This window comes from Cervus canadensis, chromosome 28, assembly GCF_019320065.1.
Source record: "Cervus canadensis isolate Bull #8, Minnesota chromosome 28, ASM1932006v1, whole genome shotgun sequence".
NCBI classification, from domain to species: domain Eukaryota; kingdom Metazoa; phylum Chordata; class Mammalia; order Artiodactyla; family Cervidae; genus Cervus; species Cervus canadensis.
This window is the reverse complement of record NC_057413.1, coordinates 30443754-30463419: the sequence shown is the minus strand read 5'-3', so window position 1 is coordinate 30463419 and position 19666 is coordinate 30443754. Positions and strand designations below refer to the sequence as shown.

General features: G+C 39.1%; 1 protein-coding gene across 2 annotated transcripts in view; it reads right to left on the bottom strand.

Annotated features, from left to right (window-relative positions):
* Window positions 1-3733: 3733 nt before the first annotated feature.
* The window catches only part of PTCHD4 (patched domain containing 4), a 191846-nt gene continuing 175913 nt past the window's right edge, over window positions 3734-19666 (bottom strand). For both annotated transcript variants that reach the window (XM_043450848.1, XM_043450847.1), the window contains one exon: window positions 3734-6090. In XM_043450848.1, the coding sequence (XP_043306783.1) occupies window positions 4457-6090 (1634 nt within the window). In that variant the 3' untranslated portion in view covers window positions 3734-4456. The remainder of the gene's footprint in view (window positions 6091-19666) is intronic.

Genomic DNA, 19666 nt, shown 5'->3' with positions numbered 1-19666 from the left:
TAAAGGGAATGAAAGTGCTCCTAAGTCTAGTTTGGTATAAAGGACAGTTTTCAGGCTCACATTTGAAAGGATTATCAGTACCATTTGCAAATATCAACAAAATAGACTGAACAGAAGGATTCCTCTAGAAAGAGGTCGAAGAAATGACTGAGTTCCCCAGCCCACAGGAGAGAACATCTAAACTCCATTCTCAAGGCTTGGTATGGTTCACTTTGAGATTAGCAAACACAGGACACTATAGTGTGCTTAATCACTGACTAACATAAAATCTGCTATGTCCTTTACCTGGAAGCCAGACTTATTCTCCAGGATTTTCCAGAGGACATTCTAGAAGAGGTTGCTGCCATTGAGATCCAGGGAGGGCAGCTTTTAAACTGTTCCTCCTGGGATGGAAATTTCTGTGAATTTCAGGCCCTTGGGACCAAAACCTACAAGGCATTTATGAATAGGTGATAGAATTTTACTAAAAGTTGCAATCACCAAGAAAATAGTGTCTTTAAAAGTCTGTGTACTATTAGTAACAATGCATGCATAGTGCTAGGCATTCATAACTATTTGGTCATAAAAATATATGACTGTAATTATAATATTTACAGTCAACTTATAAAAAATACATGTAATTCTGAATGGCAATAGTTAATCTCTAGCTCTAACCACAAGCCTAGGAGGATCAGCTTGTTATGGGAAAGTGCAATGGGTAATTACAAAATGGACAAAGCTCTCATCCTCTTGAATTCAACAATCAAGAATGGCTATTAGGACATGGTAGGAGCTTCATTTGTCTTAATTTTTCTTCTAATCTCACAAGGTAAAACCAAAAGTCCGTGGAAACAAATAGAAAATGAGAAAGGAACACTCACATGATACAGCCACAGTGGAGAATAATTCTTTCATAGAATATTCATACACAACCTTCAAAGAGGTTCACTGGTCCCTGAAAGAATTCATGGGATGACATTTAAGTATACTTTTCATTTAAAAAACTTGTGCAAGGTCTAAGTTGGCATACGATTACCTTTAATGACAAGTGGGAAAGAATCTGTTAGCCAAATCTCTTTTCTATCATTTAGGTGAGTACCTCTTTGAAGCTTTAGTAACCATTATGGAGAGTGAAGCTTTTACAGTGCTCTCTAATTCAAATTTAAATTCCAGTGGGAGGAAACAAATCCACATTCCAGTTTAAATTCAGAAAGGGTTTGGACTTTGGTTTTTGCAAACTTTAAAATTCTCTCACTTTAAGGGGAAAATCATGTTTCAGCAAAATAAAATATTCCACACATCTGAGATATTTCCCATAGGTTTCTTCTTTTCTAGGACTTGATTGGTCATCTTCTAGAAGTAGAAAAGTTTCTAATTTGAACACCATCAATATTTCACAAAGGGACTAAAGGTAGTGGGAGTAAACTTGAAAAACTTGAAGAGTTGTACACCAGCTACTGATAAAGGCAGAGGTTTGGTGTCACTTGCAAATCATGATCTTCTATTTTAGGGTGCATCTTGGCATTCAGTGAATGGAATTCTTAGAAATGTCTGTTTCACAGTGAGGTTGGGAGGTCAGACGATGCTCAGTTACATTCTACATTCTTCCTAGACTTAAATTGCTTCCAAGGACTAAGTTAGGGCATTTTGTGTGGTATATTAACTCTTCCAGAACAAGAAATTCCATTTCAATAAATTATTGCTGCAGTTCACTAAAGAGTACCACGGTGTCCTGGAAAAGATAATGTCCCTTCCAAAATTCCACACCTCTAGTCACTTGAACAATGAGAAATTGATATTTTTCTTAGTCACTTTGATCCTTGAAGATCTAACCTAAAAAAGAACTGTTTCCCCTGTCCAAATAGAGACTGTCTCAATGATGGGGGCACGATATTAGAACTGTCCCAGTGGTGGGGTAGCTATGCCACTATTCCCACATGCATTTGGCAACTGGCATGTTTGATCCTTTCTTTATAAACCAACCTGCCAGTCTTTGCATGTGGAATTGTCTAAGGAAATCAAGAAAAAAAAATGACTCAAATAGGCAAGCTTTTTTAAAAGCTGGTAAAATAATGGAGTATGGCACATTTTACAAAGAAATGGGCTGATAGCTAATGGAATTTCTCAGTTGATGACCTCCCATCTTTTGAAAAGGATGTAAAACCAATCTTCACAAATGATGAGTCAACTGTGAAAGAAGAGTCCCCTCTCCTCCCTCCAAACACCCAATGCCTCAAAAACTTCCTTTTCAGATGTAAGACCAAAATCTATAGGTCTGCTAGTGTCAAATACCAGTTCATCCTAGCAGAGCAGCTCAGGAGGCAAAAGGCTAGACTTTTGTGATGTGACTTTACACGTAATGTATGAACAATAATCTTATGTCATGGCAAGTATTTTCCATACTCCATCTATTGCTATTTTCCCCACATGAACACAACTGAGAAGACATGGATCATTTCCAATAGAAACTCAATAACCTCAAGGTAGGACAAAACAAACTCCCCATGTAATAAAATAAAATTTAGTTAAATGTTCTTCATTTAACTAAAAAGAAACTGTAAAGAAACAGTTCTTCTTTCCCTTAATATTCAGGTAAATCCTTCATTTGTAAAAGTATGCTTATTTGGTTTCATTACTTCATTCACCTACCAATTTCATTTTTTTTTTTAAATACTGAAATCAGAATGGAATGGTTTCCATCTCTTTTCTGAACCTGAATCCAGAAGCTTTTTGTTTGCTTGTTAGAGATTTTAATATTCTAAATTCATTTAAATTATGCAACAAAAGTTGGTGGCAGAGAGTAGTGCTCTTCCAGTTAAAAGAGTTGACTAGTAGATTTTATGATCATTGGACATTTGTGGAGTCCTACCTGAAAATTAACTGATTTTACCACTTGGTATGGGAAAAGGCATTTTCTAGTAATTTTCTGTGACAGGAAGCACAGCATTCATCCAAGGAAGCACCCAACAGATTGGGTCTATCTGCTGGGGAACAGTTGTAAATTTTAATGCAATGAAAACATTTACCTCAGTACTTTTTTTGAGAGAGAATTCAGCAGCAGTTAGTTACTATGTCACTCATGGAGAGCAACAATCACCCTAGAAGGCAGGCCAACCAACAAGCACTTTTCAGGTAACAAGAAAAACGATATCGCAAGAAGCTGCAAAACAATATTGCAGTAGATATAGAGATCACTACTGTGGTGATCGTGGCCTGGGTTAATGTTCCAAATATTAATGCAAGGAACACACTAGACTTTACGGGATTAGAATATTTTTTTTTTACACTAAGAACCAGTTGAGGGCATGTGATGAACAGTGATGGTTCATTTACTCTATTTCATTCTCCAACAAGTTTCCGAGTTACGTCCACTTTCTCCTATGTTCATTATCTATATTCCATGGCAGTATATTTTCACCATCTAAAATGCGAATACTGTAACTATGGAATACCTTGACTTTCTCTCTCTCTCACGCACACACACTTTTGCACCTTTGTACACATTTGTATGGACAATACATGCTCATTTGCAGTGGGTGAGCTCCCTAAAAGCAGCTAAATCAGCCTTTCCAAATACAGAGAACCATTTTAAGCCAATAAAAAGCCATAGTAACTATTTAGCATTAACATCAGATTTGAAACCTTGCCCCCATGGTAATTAATTCAGATGCCTTTTGTGTTTTTTTTTGCAAAGTCATCCAAAGCAAGAATCCCAAAGATTGACAACATGGTGTATGAATTTAATGGGCCCATATCTGTTTATTTTGCCTAGTGCACAGTTGAACAATGCTCTTGCACCACTTGAGTTGATGTAGAGTGGCCATTAACATATCTAGATTTGCCTAAGGCTGATTGGACTCTCTAAAGAAAGTCCAGCCCGCCTGCAAAAGGGCACCTCCCTCCACACAGACATCGATGTACACTAAAGACAAATCTAAGTATATGTATATATGGCATATATACATATATATGTACATGTAGAATGAGTCGGGAAGTCCTTTGGTTTAGACAGGATTAAATGTGTACTTCCCAAGTGCATAGGTTTCCTTTGACCAACCTATTCAAAAAACAAATATGAAAAGTGCCACGGCAATTTTGACATTTCTGAAGTCTTCTCTGCTATTTGGAGGCCCCCATCTCTCTACTCAATCTCTCCTAATCATTTTATTTTTAAAAGTAGCCTTTTCCTTTGGCCTTCTAACCCTCCTTTGATTTGTCCGTTCCTTGGATGAGCTCTAAGATCACATCCAGAAACTTATCTTTAGTGGAGAACAAGGTTTCAAAGAGCTTTTTACCCTTCTTTGAGTCCCTCTTGCCCCCCTGGAAGTGGACACCTTGACGTGTCATAAATAATTCACTCTTCATCTGCCTTGCCTTGTTACCCCTGGCCAGCCCAAGCAGCTGAGGTCTGAGCTTTATCGGCCCTGCATCATTGTGCAATACTGGAAAAGAAAAATAATCCATTCGTCTACCCCCTTCAGACTGTAGTGACGTGATCAGGGTTCTCTTGAATTTCTATGCATTCGATTTCCTCTCTCTCCTTTCGTTTGGCACGCTTCTTTTTCTTGTGGTGCTTTTTAGAAGGGGGGAAAAAGGTTAGGAACACAGGTAAGATAACAAAACAGTGCAGAAGTGTGCAACTCCCGGTGAGCAGCAAGCATTTGAACAGTGTGAAGGTCAGGTTCGAAGGCACAAATAGGAGGGGAACCAACCCAATAAGAAAAGAAGTAACATTTTGCAAAATGGCTGTCCCATGCTCTTGAAGGGAGCTTTTTATACATTGTGTTCGGGTGTGCTCAGTTGCTAATACAAACGTGTAAAGCAATGGTGCACAGTGGTCAATGGCAAAATTGAAAGTGTAGATAAGGCACAAGATAGAAATGCAATCCATGTCGACGTTCCATAGTGTCATTAAGCCCAGAACGCCCAGCTCAATTGAGGTGACGCTAAGAATTAGCCAGAAGTTTCCCAGAGGGTGGATCACTAGGAAAAAAGTCAGGATTAACACCAGGAGGACACCAAACCCTGCAATCAGCACAGGCACAGTGACAGATAAGCTGTAATGGTCCATGAACACGAAGGAGGGGTTGAACACGATGAACCGGATGCTCTTTGACAATGACAGAGGCCTCAACTTTTCCAGCACTTCTATGACTTCCTTCTGCTTGTCTCTGCTCGTCCGGGCCACCAGATACAAGCGAGAAGCAATAATGTTGTTTTCATCTCCTGCCTTGGAGAAGATGATATCGTTTCGAAAATGCTGGAATTCTGGCTTTTTTAAAAATGAACTTTGCAGGACACTAATAAAGTCACTCTTGTTATTGGCACTGATGTTGCTCACTTTCAGGAACTGGTAATACTGCTCCACCCAGGACACTGCAGTGAACCCACTACAGAGTCTCCGAAGGTCCTCCTGGACACTGTTGTCCCAGTACTCAAGGGGCTCGTAGACGTAGAATCCTATCACAGGGCTGTAGTTGCTGAAATATTTCTGCTGAACCATGGCAAAAGAAACGCTTGGGGAATCGCTGGCTAGTAGATTGATGATGTTGGCTCCATCACTGATCTGCAAGCACCCCATGAAGGAGAAGGAGGCGTAGATGAGATAGAGGATGACCACAAATGGCTTCACATAGATATTGGTAATCCATTCATTGTAATGTTCACGGAGGAAGTGCTGAATAAAGTGGTGCTGGTAGGGGTTCGTCTCGTGATGCGATGTCTGTTGATGTCCATCACTCATCACTGTCTGGAACCACACAGGCTTGCGGTCCAGGTATTCTGCAGAAGGGATCTTACAGCAAAAGATGCTGTGGTAACGGTTTTGCTCTAGTTGGCCAGCGAAGACCAGACAGGAGCCAAAGAAGGAGAAAATGTAGAAGTAGTTCAACAGGATGGAGACACACATGTTCTGACAGAAGACCTTCACAGCCTCTATGTTGGTGAACGGGCTGGCACCCATGCCAAAGGTGATAAAGTACAGGGAGCTGGTCATGGTGTAGGTCACCATCACATCCGAATAGGCATCTGCTACCCTGTCTTTGAAGGGCAAATTCTCTTTAGTTCTCCGCCATCCAGATAGAAGCTCAAATACTCCTTTCGTCCCATGACCTAATTTAAAGAGAGAAGGAAAAGAACAATTGTTTTCATTGCCTCCTGTGGTTCAAGTGGATTCTTTATAGCTTATCTATGCTAACCAGGATGTCACACTCTAATCTTCAAAGTGCTGTGATACCCCTAACCAGGTCTCAAATTTCAGTTACATACCAGGATATATTTGATTCATGTTTCTACTTTAGTCAAGTCCAAACTAATTGGTATTCTGGGCAAAAAGAATCATTTATTGTCTTTTCTATTAATTTGACAAATTGTAAATGCAATGTGACACTATTTCATGATTTTCCCCCTGCACATTTATTGTCTCTCTAAATGGATCATAAATCATCAAGGGCAGGGGCTGTTATTCACCCATCTTCAAATGCTGCTCAACATCAATTCAGTGCTTGATCAACTGATGTATTGACTGATAGTCCCCAACCTCCATCTCAAACTGACTTATATGCTGATTTGGGAAATTATAAGGGGATTTTAAACACTTGAAAATGGCTTTAAATTGATTTTACAATGTTAATAATCTGCTTGATAGCCAAATAGCTTAGAAACCAATTCCTATAGATTTGATTAATTAACATTGGATGTGAGTCAGAAAAAATCTGCCAGGTCACACAAAATGCAGAATAAGACCTTCTTGGGGAGAGATCATAGCAAGCAGTTTCTCAGAGAGCTTTTATCCACACAGAGTGGGTGATGACTAAATGTTTGATTGCTCCATTACAGTGGATGGAGAATGCTTCTTTTTAACCAGTTTCTGTACACATTTTGATAAGGGTAAACAGATAAAGGTTGAGTCAAGAACTACTCCTTGAGCACCTATTCTGTGCCAGATACAGTGAGATACTGAGCTCTTTTTTTTTTTTTTTTTTTTTTTAGGAGCTTGACAGCTCTTAAGATACCACCACTTGGTTCTTTACTAAAATAGAGAGAAAGCGGCTGGGAAAATAAAAGTATGATACCATACCTTCAATTACCCCTTTTTTTCACTTCTCTGGATTAGCTCTGTCAATTATCACCCAGGAATAACAACTGGAAACTTTCTGACTGACTGGAAATCTTCATGGATCACTCTTGCTCTTGTAGGATCATCAACACTACACACATTCTCTATGAATGGATACAAGCTGTGCTTGGGCTGTTCTCCAAGAAATTCATTAGACAAAAATGTAGTTTAAAGGCAAAAAATGACCTAGTTTAAGCAATCCTAGAAAATAGACTTGTGTGGCACCTGGATATTGGAGCTATGTGTTACCCAATTCACTTAGCAGTGCTTTAACAAACTTATTGTAATGATTAGGGTCTTAGCATAATCACTGATTTTGTGTTGTTGAAAAGAATTTGCTAATTGGTCTCTATAATGCTTTTTAAGTTTTATAATTTAAGTTTTATAATTCTTTTTAAGTTTTATTTGGGGCTGCAATGCACACAATTAAAAACTATATTTCTCAGCCTACCTTTCAGCTAGGAGTGGTTCACATGAGGCACTTCTGGGCGATGCAATGCAATTGGAAGTCATCTAAGGATGCTTATTAGAAAATCAGAAGGACCTTTGTTCTAAATGGCATCATGATGCCATCAATAAGAACCAAGGCCTACTTTCCTCTTGAATTCTCTTTAAAGAAAACAAAATCTCTGTTTGGTTAAGCCACTGTAATTGAGGCTATTATATGCAGCTAAACATTTTCCCAGCCAACAAATTTTTTTTTCCATTTATTTTTATTAGTTGGAGGCTAATTACTTTACAGTAAGGTAGTGGTTTTTGTCATACATTGACTTGAATTAGCCATGGATTTACATGTATTCCCCATCCAGATCCCCCCTCCCACCTCCCTCTTTACCTGCTCCCTCTGGGTCTTCCCAGTGCACCAGGCCCGAGCACTTGTCTCATGCATCCAACCTGGGCTGGTGATCTGTTTCACCCTAGATAATATACATGTTTCGATGCTGTTCTCTCGAAACATCCCACCCTCGCCTTCTCCCACAGAGTCCAAAAGTCTGTTCTGTACATCCGTGTCTCTTTTTCTGTTTTGCATATAGGGTTATCGTTACCATCTTTCCAAATTCCATATATATGTGTTAGTGTACTAATGGTCTTTATCTTTCTGGCTTACTTCACTCTGTATAATGGCTCCAGTTTCTTTTTTTTTTGGTTTGTTGTGTTGTTTTTTTTTTTTTATTTTTTTTTAAATTTTTTCAGTGGGTTTTGTCACATGATATGATCAGCCATAGATTACACGTATTCCCCATCCCGATCCCCCTCCCACCTCCCTCTCCACCCGATTCCTCTGGTCTTCCCAGTGCACCAGCTGGGCTCCAGTTTCATCCATCTCATTAGAACTGATTCAAATGAATTCTTTTTAATGGCTGAGTAATATTCCATGGTGTATATGTACCACAGCTTCCTTATCCATTCGTCTGCTGATGGGCATCTAGGTTGCTTCCATGTCCTGGCTATTATAAACAGTCCAGCCAACAAATTTTATAGGTAAGTTCACGTTTACCAAAACCTCTTTTATGGGTATCTAAGAATTCTCATTTTATAGTTAATTTGACTACAGTATCTATAGGTTTAATGGTATAAATGCTAATTTTTTATTTTAAAGACACATTGGTTCATTCTTCTTGGGAATTCTTTTTCATTACTTATCAATTGTTATTGCATTGGAGCTCTTCTTGTCCACAGTATAAAGCTGATTCATTCTCCAATGTTATTTCTTCTGGGTCTCCAGTCAGGAAAGATAAGTTTATCCTAATCATTAGAAAGGGTTCTGAAGAGTACATTTAAGTATAAGGCAAGTTTTTGTTTTTTTTTTTTGAGCCAACGATCTATTTTTTCTTGAAACAAATGACTAGCTCTACATCTATGTGTACTGAATTGAGTTTAACAATTCTGAACAACATTAATTATTCATTTCTATCTTCTGTAAGACTCCTTGACCAAATGGAATACTTGTTCTCTGATTCCCTTGACAAAAACATAATATTAGGATATTAGTTAAAGTAATTAAAATCATTCCTTAATTAGAGGACTTCTATTCTGAAATGGGGACTCTTGCTATCTTTGTAGTCACAGTGGGGAAAATGCTACCTACGGCTATGGCTAAATCTGGCTTGTCTCTGCTTTTGGCCACTTTTATGGAATATTAGATACGTTATGTAGGCCAGGTTGTTGCTTTATATAGTAGAAAGGTCTGTACGTGTGGGAAGATGAAGCTAAGTCCTTTGAGGTCAAATAATCACTCTGTGATGAAAACTGAAAACACAGCTTTGGGGATGGCATGTTTATCCCACTCACAGGTTTAGATATTTTACAGGGTTTTCATTTTTTCTTAATTTTTATTGGAGTATAGTTGCTTTACAATGTTGTATTGTTGTTGTTTAGTCACTAAGTCTTGTCTGACTCTTTTGCGACCCCAACCTGCCAGGCTCCTCCGTCCATGGGATTTCCCAGGCAAGAATACTGGAGTGGGTTGCCATTTCCTTCTCCAGGGGATCTTCCCGACCCAGGGGCTGAACCCAGGTATCTTGCACTGCAGGCGGACTCTTTACCATTTGGGCCATTAGTTTCTACTATACAGAAAATGAATCAGCCATACATATACATATATTTCCTCACTTTTGGACTTTCTTCCCCTACAAGTCACCACAGTGCATTAAGTAAAGTTCCCTGCACTATACAGTATGTCCTCATTAGTTGTCTATTTTATACATAGTATTCATAGAGTATATATGTCAATCCCCAGCTCCCAACTCCTCCCACCACCTGCTTTCCCCCTCGCTAACCATATATTTGTTCTATGTTTGTGACCCTATTTCTGCTTTGCAAATAAGATCATCTATACCATTTTTCTAGATCCCACATATATACATTAATATATGATATTTGTTTTTCTCTTTCTTACTTCACTCTGTAGAGTATTACTAATAATACCCATTTGATTTTCACCATAATTAAATAGGTTTCCCCATAATTAAATCCGAACTGCAGTTCTAATCTAATACCTGCTCAGTTAGGTAGTTCTCTCACTCCTTATCAACCTGTTTATTATCAGTCTTTCTAAGTTTTGTTCACGTTATTTTCTCTGCCTTTCAATACCTTCCCCTGATTGCTGCTTATGTTGAAATTCTACCCATCAGTCTGTTAGTTCAATTCTCTTCTTTGTCTTATAGCCATTTCTGACAATTCCAGACATACTGACTTTTTTTCTGTTTCTTAAACTCCTATTGCACTAATTTACTACTCATTTTGGCACACAAACGTGTGTTGTTTTGCTCTGGAACAAAATGACTTTCTCAGGACATGTTCTATCTTTTTGGTTAGATTGCAAATTCCTCAAGGTCAGGGAATGCTTTTTATGTTACTTTTATACTCCGCAGAACATCTGACAAAGTGATAGATGCCCACTAACTTCCTACTGAATAAATCAACCTTAATTCTTGATTCAAGATGGGTCTAGAAAAATATACTTCTTAATTATTAATTCAAAAATTTACACTGCATCTTTGTACCTATATTAATTGTGTTCAAAAGAACACACTTTAAATTCAACTCAACCCAAATATATATATTTATTAGAATTTGTTAAGACATGAGGATCTTGCTAGTCAATTAAATAAAACTTAAAGGTAAACAAGAAACACAATCTTTTCCAATATTCATCAGTCCAGAAGTTATTTTTACTTGGCTAATTCTGAGGCAGAGGTTATATTTTCTAAAACATTTGAATTTTAGAAGCCATTGTGTATGTTGTAGGATGTCTAGAAGCATCCCTACCTCTACTCACTAGATGCCAATAGCTCACTCTTCAGTTGTGACAATCAAACATGTCTCCAGACATTACCAAAGGCTATTTGGGGGACAAAATTGCCCCCAACTGAGAATTACTGGTTTAGTCAAATGAAGAAATGATATTACATGGACACATATGTTTTAATCACCTTTTCTGATTATAAAAATAAGACACGTTTTCATAAAAAAATTGGGGAAAATGGAAAGAAAATGGTGAAAAAAAAAAACACCTCAAAGTCCCAAAACACATTAACCTAACCTTATCTGTCTGTCTGACTTATCCATCTATCCACCTACCCACCTTTCCATCTATCCAGACAAAAAACTGCTTAATGATTTCACAGAACGTGGCTCCTACAAGGAGAAATTAGGGTTTGGAATTATGTTGTTGCTCTGTCCAATTGGCCTGTTAACAACAAGGATCCTGTTTTCTAACTTCGTTTCTTAACTGGTTTTCATTCTGAGGCTAGAACCATTTTTTGAACATCTGCTTGCCTGAAAGAAGCCCTAACTGTCACCGAAGCTTTTAAAAAGGGTCTTATTTACTATATTTTCACCCGTATTCTGAGAGTCCTATTTCAGTTCAAACACCTTACCTGAAACTAAAATACTGGTATCTACTCAAAAGACCATCTGAGATGATGATGCATGAAATATACACAAGTGTGACTTGCCCCACTGAACAACGATGTGAACTAATTCCATTATATTGCTCCCTGGTACCCCAGTCCTAGCAGTTCTTTGCTTTTGTCTCACTCCCACCAAAATCCTTAATCCTCAGCTAAGGCCTCAGTTTGTCTTATGAACAACAGTGTTTATGTTCTTGAGTGATGAAAGCTAACATGCAAGTGGCTAACTTGCATAATATGAAAGGAAGGCTTGCACTCTTGTTAAGTAGAGATGTTTGCTGTGTACTGTGAAAATACAGCTGATTCTCTCTGAGAGATCAGGGAAAGCTCCTAAAGGTGTTAGTAAGCAGAGGACGATGCCAATGATGGTCTAGACTGATGGTATAACATGAATAAAGGCACAACACTTGTAAATTAAGGGAAGGTAGTTGTGTTTTTAACATTTATAAACGAATTTTTTTCTCTTGGCAGAGATAATATATTGCCCAAATTGCACACTTTATTTAATGTTTCAAAAGAAGACTGCCAAATTTTGATCATAATTTCCTCACTATATTATAATAATATACATTTGCAAACTATATTAGAATAATATAAGAAATATCTGTCTCACCTGGGTCATTATTAGATAGCTGACATTTATTTTGATAAAGTTTCATGAAAGAAAAGAGAGAGAACTCTTAGGAGTAGAAATGATTTGGACAGAACTGGAACTGAGAGAACAATGCAAGGATGGAAATGAATACAAATAAAATATTTGCATGTGTATGTGTGTTGAATATCTAACATTCTTCAGGGATGTTGCTGGGGAGACCTCTTTCTAAATGAAGGAAAATGGAAGGATTGTGCAATAACCAGGAAATCTTAGCTGGACACTTGCTAACATATCATATTGAACAATAATTTAATAAATTCTGCTACTCACAATTGAGAAATGAGAAAATAAAGAATATGTAGATTCTTATCCTTAGTCATGGCAGTGCAGGTCAGCCAGAGGAAATACTTTAACAGATTAAAAAAAAAATAGATTTTTGACACCAAACACAACTCATTTCAGTCCTAGGTGAGGTGAACAATATTCAGGACTGATTATAATCCCATATGAACCCCAGGCAATCACTCTATAACAAATAAACATGACTTCTAAAGTGAGATGGAACTTCTCCGAAAACTGATTCCAACCCACATTATACAATATTTCTCTAAACTCCTGCACTTCCGGTGTAAACTTCTACACTACGGCCTGATAGGGCTACAGGAAATTCTCTTCGGTTCATGGCTAGGCTGCAAGTGACTTCTTTTAAAGTAATGATTTTCTTCTGTAAATCTAATACAAATTTTACAGTTGCCATTTTAATCCCAAACTCAATCTCTCCAAAATCAAGAATTCCAAGGAAAACAGTTTTAACAAGGATAAAATCCAATCGGAAGTAATTGTAACTGACCCAATTACTGGGGTTTTCTTTGATATATTTATGGCTCTAATATGCTTCTTGGTGGACTTTGGATTCTTCTTAATTCTGTTCTGAAGATGAACTGGTGGGTCTAACCCTTTCACTTGAACATGGTAAGCCCTCAGCAGGTCATGAGAGTTTGACATCTCCTGTTGTAACAACATAAAAAATTTTAAAAAAATAAAGGTTAAAAATAATACTCCTCAATGACTCACTCCAGAGAAAGCTTTCTACTTTCCCTGAGCAGTTATTTCTGCTTTGGTTAACTATGTGTTCAGCAGTTGTGTTTGTGGAAATCATCATTAAGCTCTGGTGGAAAAGTATTTTGATTTTTTTTAAAATTAATTAATTTATTTTGATTGGAGGATAATTACTTTATAATGTTGTGGTGGTTTCTGCCATACATCGAAACGAATCAGCCACGGGTGCACATTTGTCCCCCCATGCTGAACCCCACTCCCACTGCCTCTCCACCCATCCCTCTAGGTTGTCCCAGAGCACAGTCTTTGAGTGCCCTTCTTTCATTTTGATTTTTTATTGGACTTCTAAGCTATGTGATCCTTCTAAGCTATGTGACATTTGACTTGAAATGCCAGCTTCCGATGGAGGAGGGAATGGCAACCCAACCCCAGTATTCTCGTCTGGAGAATCGCATGGACAGAGGAGCTTGGGGAGCTACAGTCCATTGGGTTGCAAAGAATCAGATGCAACTGAATCGACTTAGCACACACGCATGCCAGCTTCTCAATGCAACCTGGTTCCTACTCTCTTTCCCACCAGAGCTGAGTTGGCTTTTGAGGGCAACTCTGAGCTTATCTTTTCAGATTTCCTTGCTGCAGGAACTCAGTGCTGCCAAGAGCTGAACTCCACTGCAAAGCCAGCATGGCTTGCTTTCTCAGTCTCTCCCTCAATCTGGTATTCCCATTCTGGGAGAAAATAACTCCCAGGAAGCTTTTCATTTTCTTCCCAGTGCTTTCCATGTCTTCCAGTTTTACAAAAGGAATATATTTTTGAGAAAGGGAAAAGCAGCCCTGGTAGCCGAATGCTGTCAAGTAGGTCTTGTTGTTGCCTGGAACTGGTCTGGCCCTCACAGCTAGATTTAGTGTTGTCTTGTTGCCCACAGATGGTCTGGCAAAAAAAAAAAAAAAAAAGCATCAGACAGGATCACTTTGTGACTGGGGACAGACTGAAGCAAAATAAGACCACTCTAATTGTGATTGAGCACAGACAAAATGCAAACATTGTCCAAAACAAAACAGACCAAACATCCTTTCATCAAGCCTGGTAGGGTTGATTGCTGCTGCTTCTTTTTTCAAAAATTTGTATTTATTTATTTTTGGCTGCACTGGGTCTTTGTTGCTGCACATGGGCTCTCTTTAGTTGCGGCCAGTGGGGGCTACTCTCTAGTTGGGGTGCGCAAGCTTCTCCCTTGCAGAGGCTTCCCTTGCTGCTGAGCATGGGCTCTAGGTGCCTGGATGCAGTACTTGCAGTGTGATGGCTCAGCTGCCTCTCAGCATCTGGAATTCTTTCAGATCAGGGAGGGGACCTGTGTCCCCAGCATTGGCAGGTGGATTCTTAACCACTGGACCACCAGGCAAGTCCTGATTTCTGCCTCCTTATCAATCACACTTTAATCTTGGTCTGGTCTTCTTGCCTTCTAGGTATAAGAATTGTTAAAGACCACTGATGACAGATTTACCCTCTCTTCCTGACAGTAACTTAACCATGCTGCCTTCAACCCTCTTCCGAATCACCTAACACTTTCAAAAAATCGTAGCCGTCCATTCTAAAATCTTCTTCCCAAAATGCTTCATAGTCCCCAATGGTGTGTGTTCTTCCTGACTGCAGAGAGGCAATAAACCCAAATTTGTTCAATTATCTTAGTATTCCAGATGGTCTTTGGCTGGAGGACATTGATATTTTATACTAAATAAGTAGTTTTGGAAAATGAGTTAATTAAAATTTTTATTACTGGTGACTTTATGCATTGAATTCTTTGAGTGTAGGAGTTAGAAGTATAAGAGTTGGAACAGGAGCACTGGATCAGAGTTAATCCCTGGAGGATCCGAATTTTCAAATCATGTCACTAGGAAAAGGGATGGTTTTCTGGTGGCAGTCATATTTTAGTTGTACTCTCACTAAAAAGAGAAAGCCAGTTGGGCATGTGGGTAGTGGAAAGATGCTCAGAAAGGAAGATAACATGGATGTTAAAACAGGAGAAGGGAGGAGGAGTCACGAGGAACAAAAAGTCATTGCTTTAAGCAGAGAGAGCAATGGATGGGAGAATGACTGGTGGGACTAAAAAGCTTACAATTGTCAAGAGTGATCCCTGGGTTGGGAAGATCCCCTGGAGGAAGGCATGGCAAACCACTCTAGTATTCTTGCCTGGAGAACCCCATGGTCAGAGGAGCCTGCAGGGCTACCATCCATAGGGTCACAAAGAGTTGGACACGACCGAAATGACTGAGCAACACACACACAAACTAAACATAAGCATGTACTTAAAAAATAAAGACCTAGAGTAAGAGATTATATAAAAGAAAAAAAAAAAAACTTGTAGAAAAGAAAATAAAGATACTCTAAGTATTTACCGAGCTAAAGACATTCAAAGAACAAAAATTAGTTAGAAAAATTAGTTCATTCATTTGAAGGACATTGCTTGAGTGCCTCCCATTAGGAAGATATGGTAAAATGTCATCACTTTGAAGTTTAATCACTCCCATTTGTCCCATTTGAAAACTATATCATATCCGCATGCCTGAATTTAATGGTTCATTAATTACAAGCTTGGGGGAACTTCTATCCTACAAAGAGGAGAAGTGATGATGACTGAGGATTTCTATAACACCAAGAGCTGGAGAATGCTTTTAAAATGTCTGCTTCAATCATTAAGAAACACGTTTGAAATGGAAGGACTCTTACTTAGCAAATTTAAATTATGCACAGTTGTGGTTTCTTATGAATATCACTCAAAAGAAAATCTTCAAAGTTGTAGCACAAATCCTTGATAAAAGCATAATGCTTCAAAGGGAGAGTTTTCTGGGAGCATCCTTCAAGGTTTTGCTGCCTTTCTTACCAATGAAGATAAATTTAACATCCCATGAATGAGAATTCTCTCTGAACAGAATGGCCTGAAATCAGTGGAAACTCAATTAAACGAGAAGCTCAGGAATTGGATCATCTGATTATTTGAACCGTCATTAAATTAATCAACCAGAACTTCCTTTTTGATTCCGCTTTTATTGGTTGATTAACTTTATTGGAAATCTTTCTAAAATGCATTAGGCTTGTATTCCTCTTCTGCAACCAGTTCTTGAAACAAGGGAAAAAGGCATTATACGTAGCAATTAAAAGGACATACTCTGGGGCAACATATTTTGCTTCTAGTTCTGGCTCCATCACTGTGATGTGTGGTTTGGGGTGAATTAGTTTAACTTCTGTGTATTTCATTTTCCTAGTTTGGAAAATAGGGATTAAAAAGCTACCTATTTTAATGGATTAAGATGAAGATTAAATGAGGTAAGAGTTGTAATACACTTAGAGCAGGCTTGGAACCCAGGAAGCACTCAATAAACGTTAGTTTTTATTATTTACTGAATAAGATACTTCAGGCTCATCATCTTTATGCATCAATAAAAGGAAGGTAATTTGGGATACTGCTTGAAAAACTGAGTGTTGTGGGTTTAAGCTTGCTCACTGTGCATGTATGTTCAGTTGCTCAACTGTGTCCAACTCTTTGCAACCCCACGGACTGTAGGTCACCCAGCTCCTCTGTCCACGGGATTTTCCTGGCAAGAATACTGGAGTGGGTTTCCATGCCCTCCTCCAGGGGGATCTTCCTAACCCAGGGATCAAACCCGCATCTCCCACGTCTCCTGCATTGGCAGATAGATTCAATATCACTGAGCCACCTGGGAATCCCAAGCTTTCTCACTACCATCTATTAGATGTGTGACCTTGGCAAATAATGAACTCCATCATTTGGTTAGATTGCCAATCTGCAAAATGGAAAAAAACAAGTAATACCTGCTTCAAAGAATTGCTGTGTTAAAGGAGACCCAGACACCTGAATCCTTTTATACAAATATCTGGTACACAATTAGTGTGCCCATGAATGACAGCCAGTAGTGAACAATATTACAAAGTTGCAGAAATGTGGGAGTTTGCACTGAATGTATACCAGGCCTAGAGAAAAGCTTAAAAGTTTTCTTCTGTGGTGACTGTTTTGAAATTTGCCTTCTCTGTCCTTGGAAGTTCTTTACAGAAAAGTGTTGAATAACAGATAGAGGCTTTTGGTTAACTGGATTCAGCTAATTGTGGCATTCCTTACATGAATGCTCTTATTCAGGCTACGCTGATAGAATCACTCTCATCCCGCAGGCAAGAAGCTGAAAGGGAGATTTCCAGCCATGAATTTTTTTTTTAATTAATTAATTTATTTTTTCAGTGGGTTTTGTCATACATTGGCATGAATCAGCAATAGATTTACACGTATTCCCCATCCCGATCCCCCCTCCCCCCTCCCTCTCCACCCGATTCCTCTGGGTCTTCCCAGTGCACCAGGCCCGAGCACTTGTCTCATGCATCCCACCTGGGCTGGTGATCTGTTTCACCATAGATATATACATGCTGTTCTTTCACAACATCCCACCCTCACCTTCTCCCACAGAGTTCAAAAGTCTGTTCTGTACTTCTGTGTCTCTTTTTCTGTTTTGCATATAGGGTTGTCGTTACCATCTTTCTAAATTCCATATATATGTGTTAGTATGCTGTAATGTTCTTTATCTTTCTGGCTTACTTCACTCTGTATAATGGGCTCCAGTTTCATCCATCTCATTAGAACTGATTCAAATGAATTCTTTTTAACAGCTGAGTAATATTCCATGGTGTATATTACACAGTTTCTTTATCCATTCATCTGCTGATGGGCATCTAGGTTGCTTCCATGTCCTGGCTATTATAAACAGTGCTGCGATGAACATTGGGGTGCACGTGTCTCTTTCAGATCTGGTTTCCTCAGTGTGTATGAGAGTGGTTTGCTGGGTCATATGGCAGTTCTATTTCCAGTTTTTAAAGAAATCTCCACACTGTTCTCCATAGCAGCTGTACTAGTTTGCATTCCCACCAACAGTGTAAGAGGGTTCCCTTTTCTCCACACCCTCTCCAGCATTTATTGCTTGTAGACTTTTGGATAGCAGCCATCCTGATCCAGCCACGAATTTGATTCATTCTGCAGCTCACAGAACAAACCAGACTCACTTCCAGAAAGTTCACAGCAGGGTTTCAGGGCAGCCAGCTCAGTTCCAGCAGCGGGGCGCCGAGCAAGGAGACCATTTCCTAGAGGGTCCTCTCTAGGTGACAGAACTGGTGTCATTTGAATATATCCCTGATGAGTACAGGCTTTCTTTTCAGTTGAAAAGGCCCTCTTCTCACTGTCTTTCCCTGTAATCTGTCCCCTTTCAGTGATCTACAGCTGAACTTAGCTTTATCACAGCATAAATTAACCAAGGGAGTCATCTCAGAAAAAGTTAGATGTTAATTCCCGAAGGCAGGGATAGAGGACAGTGGTTAGGTAGGGATAGAGGACAGTGGTTGGGCGGATAGCAGACTAGAAGGGGGGCCCTGAGTGCGGCTCTTGTGTTCACGCCCCAGTTCACACCCCAGCTGCATCGCTTCCTACCCCCACACCTTCAGCAGCAACCTCTCCGTGTCAATTTTCTCATGTGCAGATTGGGAAAGACCCCGATGCTGGGAGAGACTGCAGGCAAAATAAGAGGGCAGCAGAGGATGAGACGGTTAGATGGCATCACAGATTCAAGGGACGTGAATCTGAGCAAACTCCCAGGGGCGTGCTGCAGTCCATGGGGTAGCAAGGAGCTGGACATGCCTTAGTGACTGAACAACAGCCTGACAGTGTGTTGCTCAGGATAATAAACAAGATCATCCACATCAAGTGTTTACCTGAGTCCTTGGCACATATTAAAAACTCAATAAATAGTAGCCATCACTTTTTATTTACGGTTGAACATTCATTTGGGGTCTTAGCTGAATGCTCACAGTGTAGTACAGCCCACTGCTGTGTTTCTTTCTTGAAGTCATCAAAAGAGATGACAGTTAATCAGGATAACACACCAGGCCACCAAACATAGCCTCAAGGAGTGAAAGCTGCACGAAACTCTTATTGCTGTCATGGGATAAATCTTATTCCTTTCTGTGTTGAGAATCGTCAGGGACTTTATCCTGCCCATTTCTATTAGGCAAAGAGTAATCAAGAAATGATGAAAAGAAAGAGTCAAATGAAAACTTCTCAGATAACTATGGCTCTGAAACAACTAACTGGACCTTGGCAGGATGAGTTCGCCTATGTGACCATATGAAAGTTCTGATCCTTAGAGACATAAGAAAACCCAGGAGCATTTCAGCAATTACAACAACAACAACAAAACCCCAAAGCAGGTTCACATTACTCTTTCCAGAACATTTTTCACCTCTAATTAACTGAGAACAATTTAGGACCCAGAAATGTTAAGTAAAGAGCTGATGAAATAATGTCAGTAACTTCTAAAACGTATTATCTCTTTGACACTTTCTGAGATTTCTCAAGGGGTAGACTACATTAACTGGTATGGGAATCTTTAATAAAACAGATGTCTCTCAAGGAAACCCATCAACTAATCAGCAGATATTAATTAAGCTCCTAC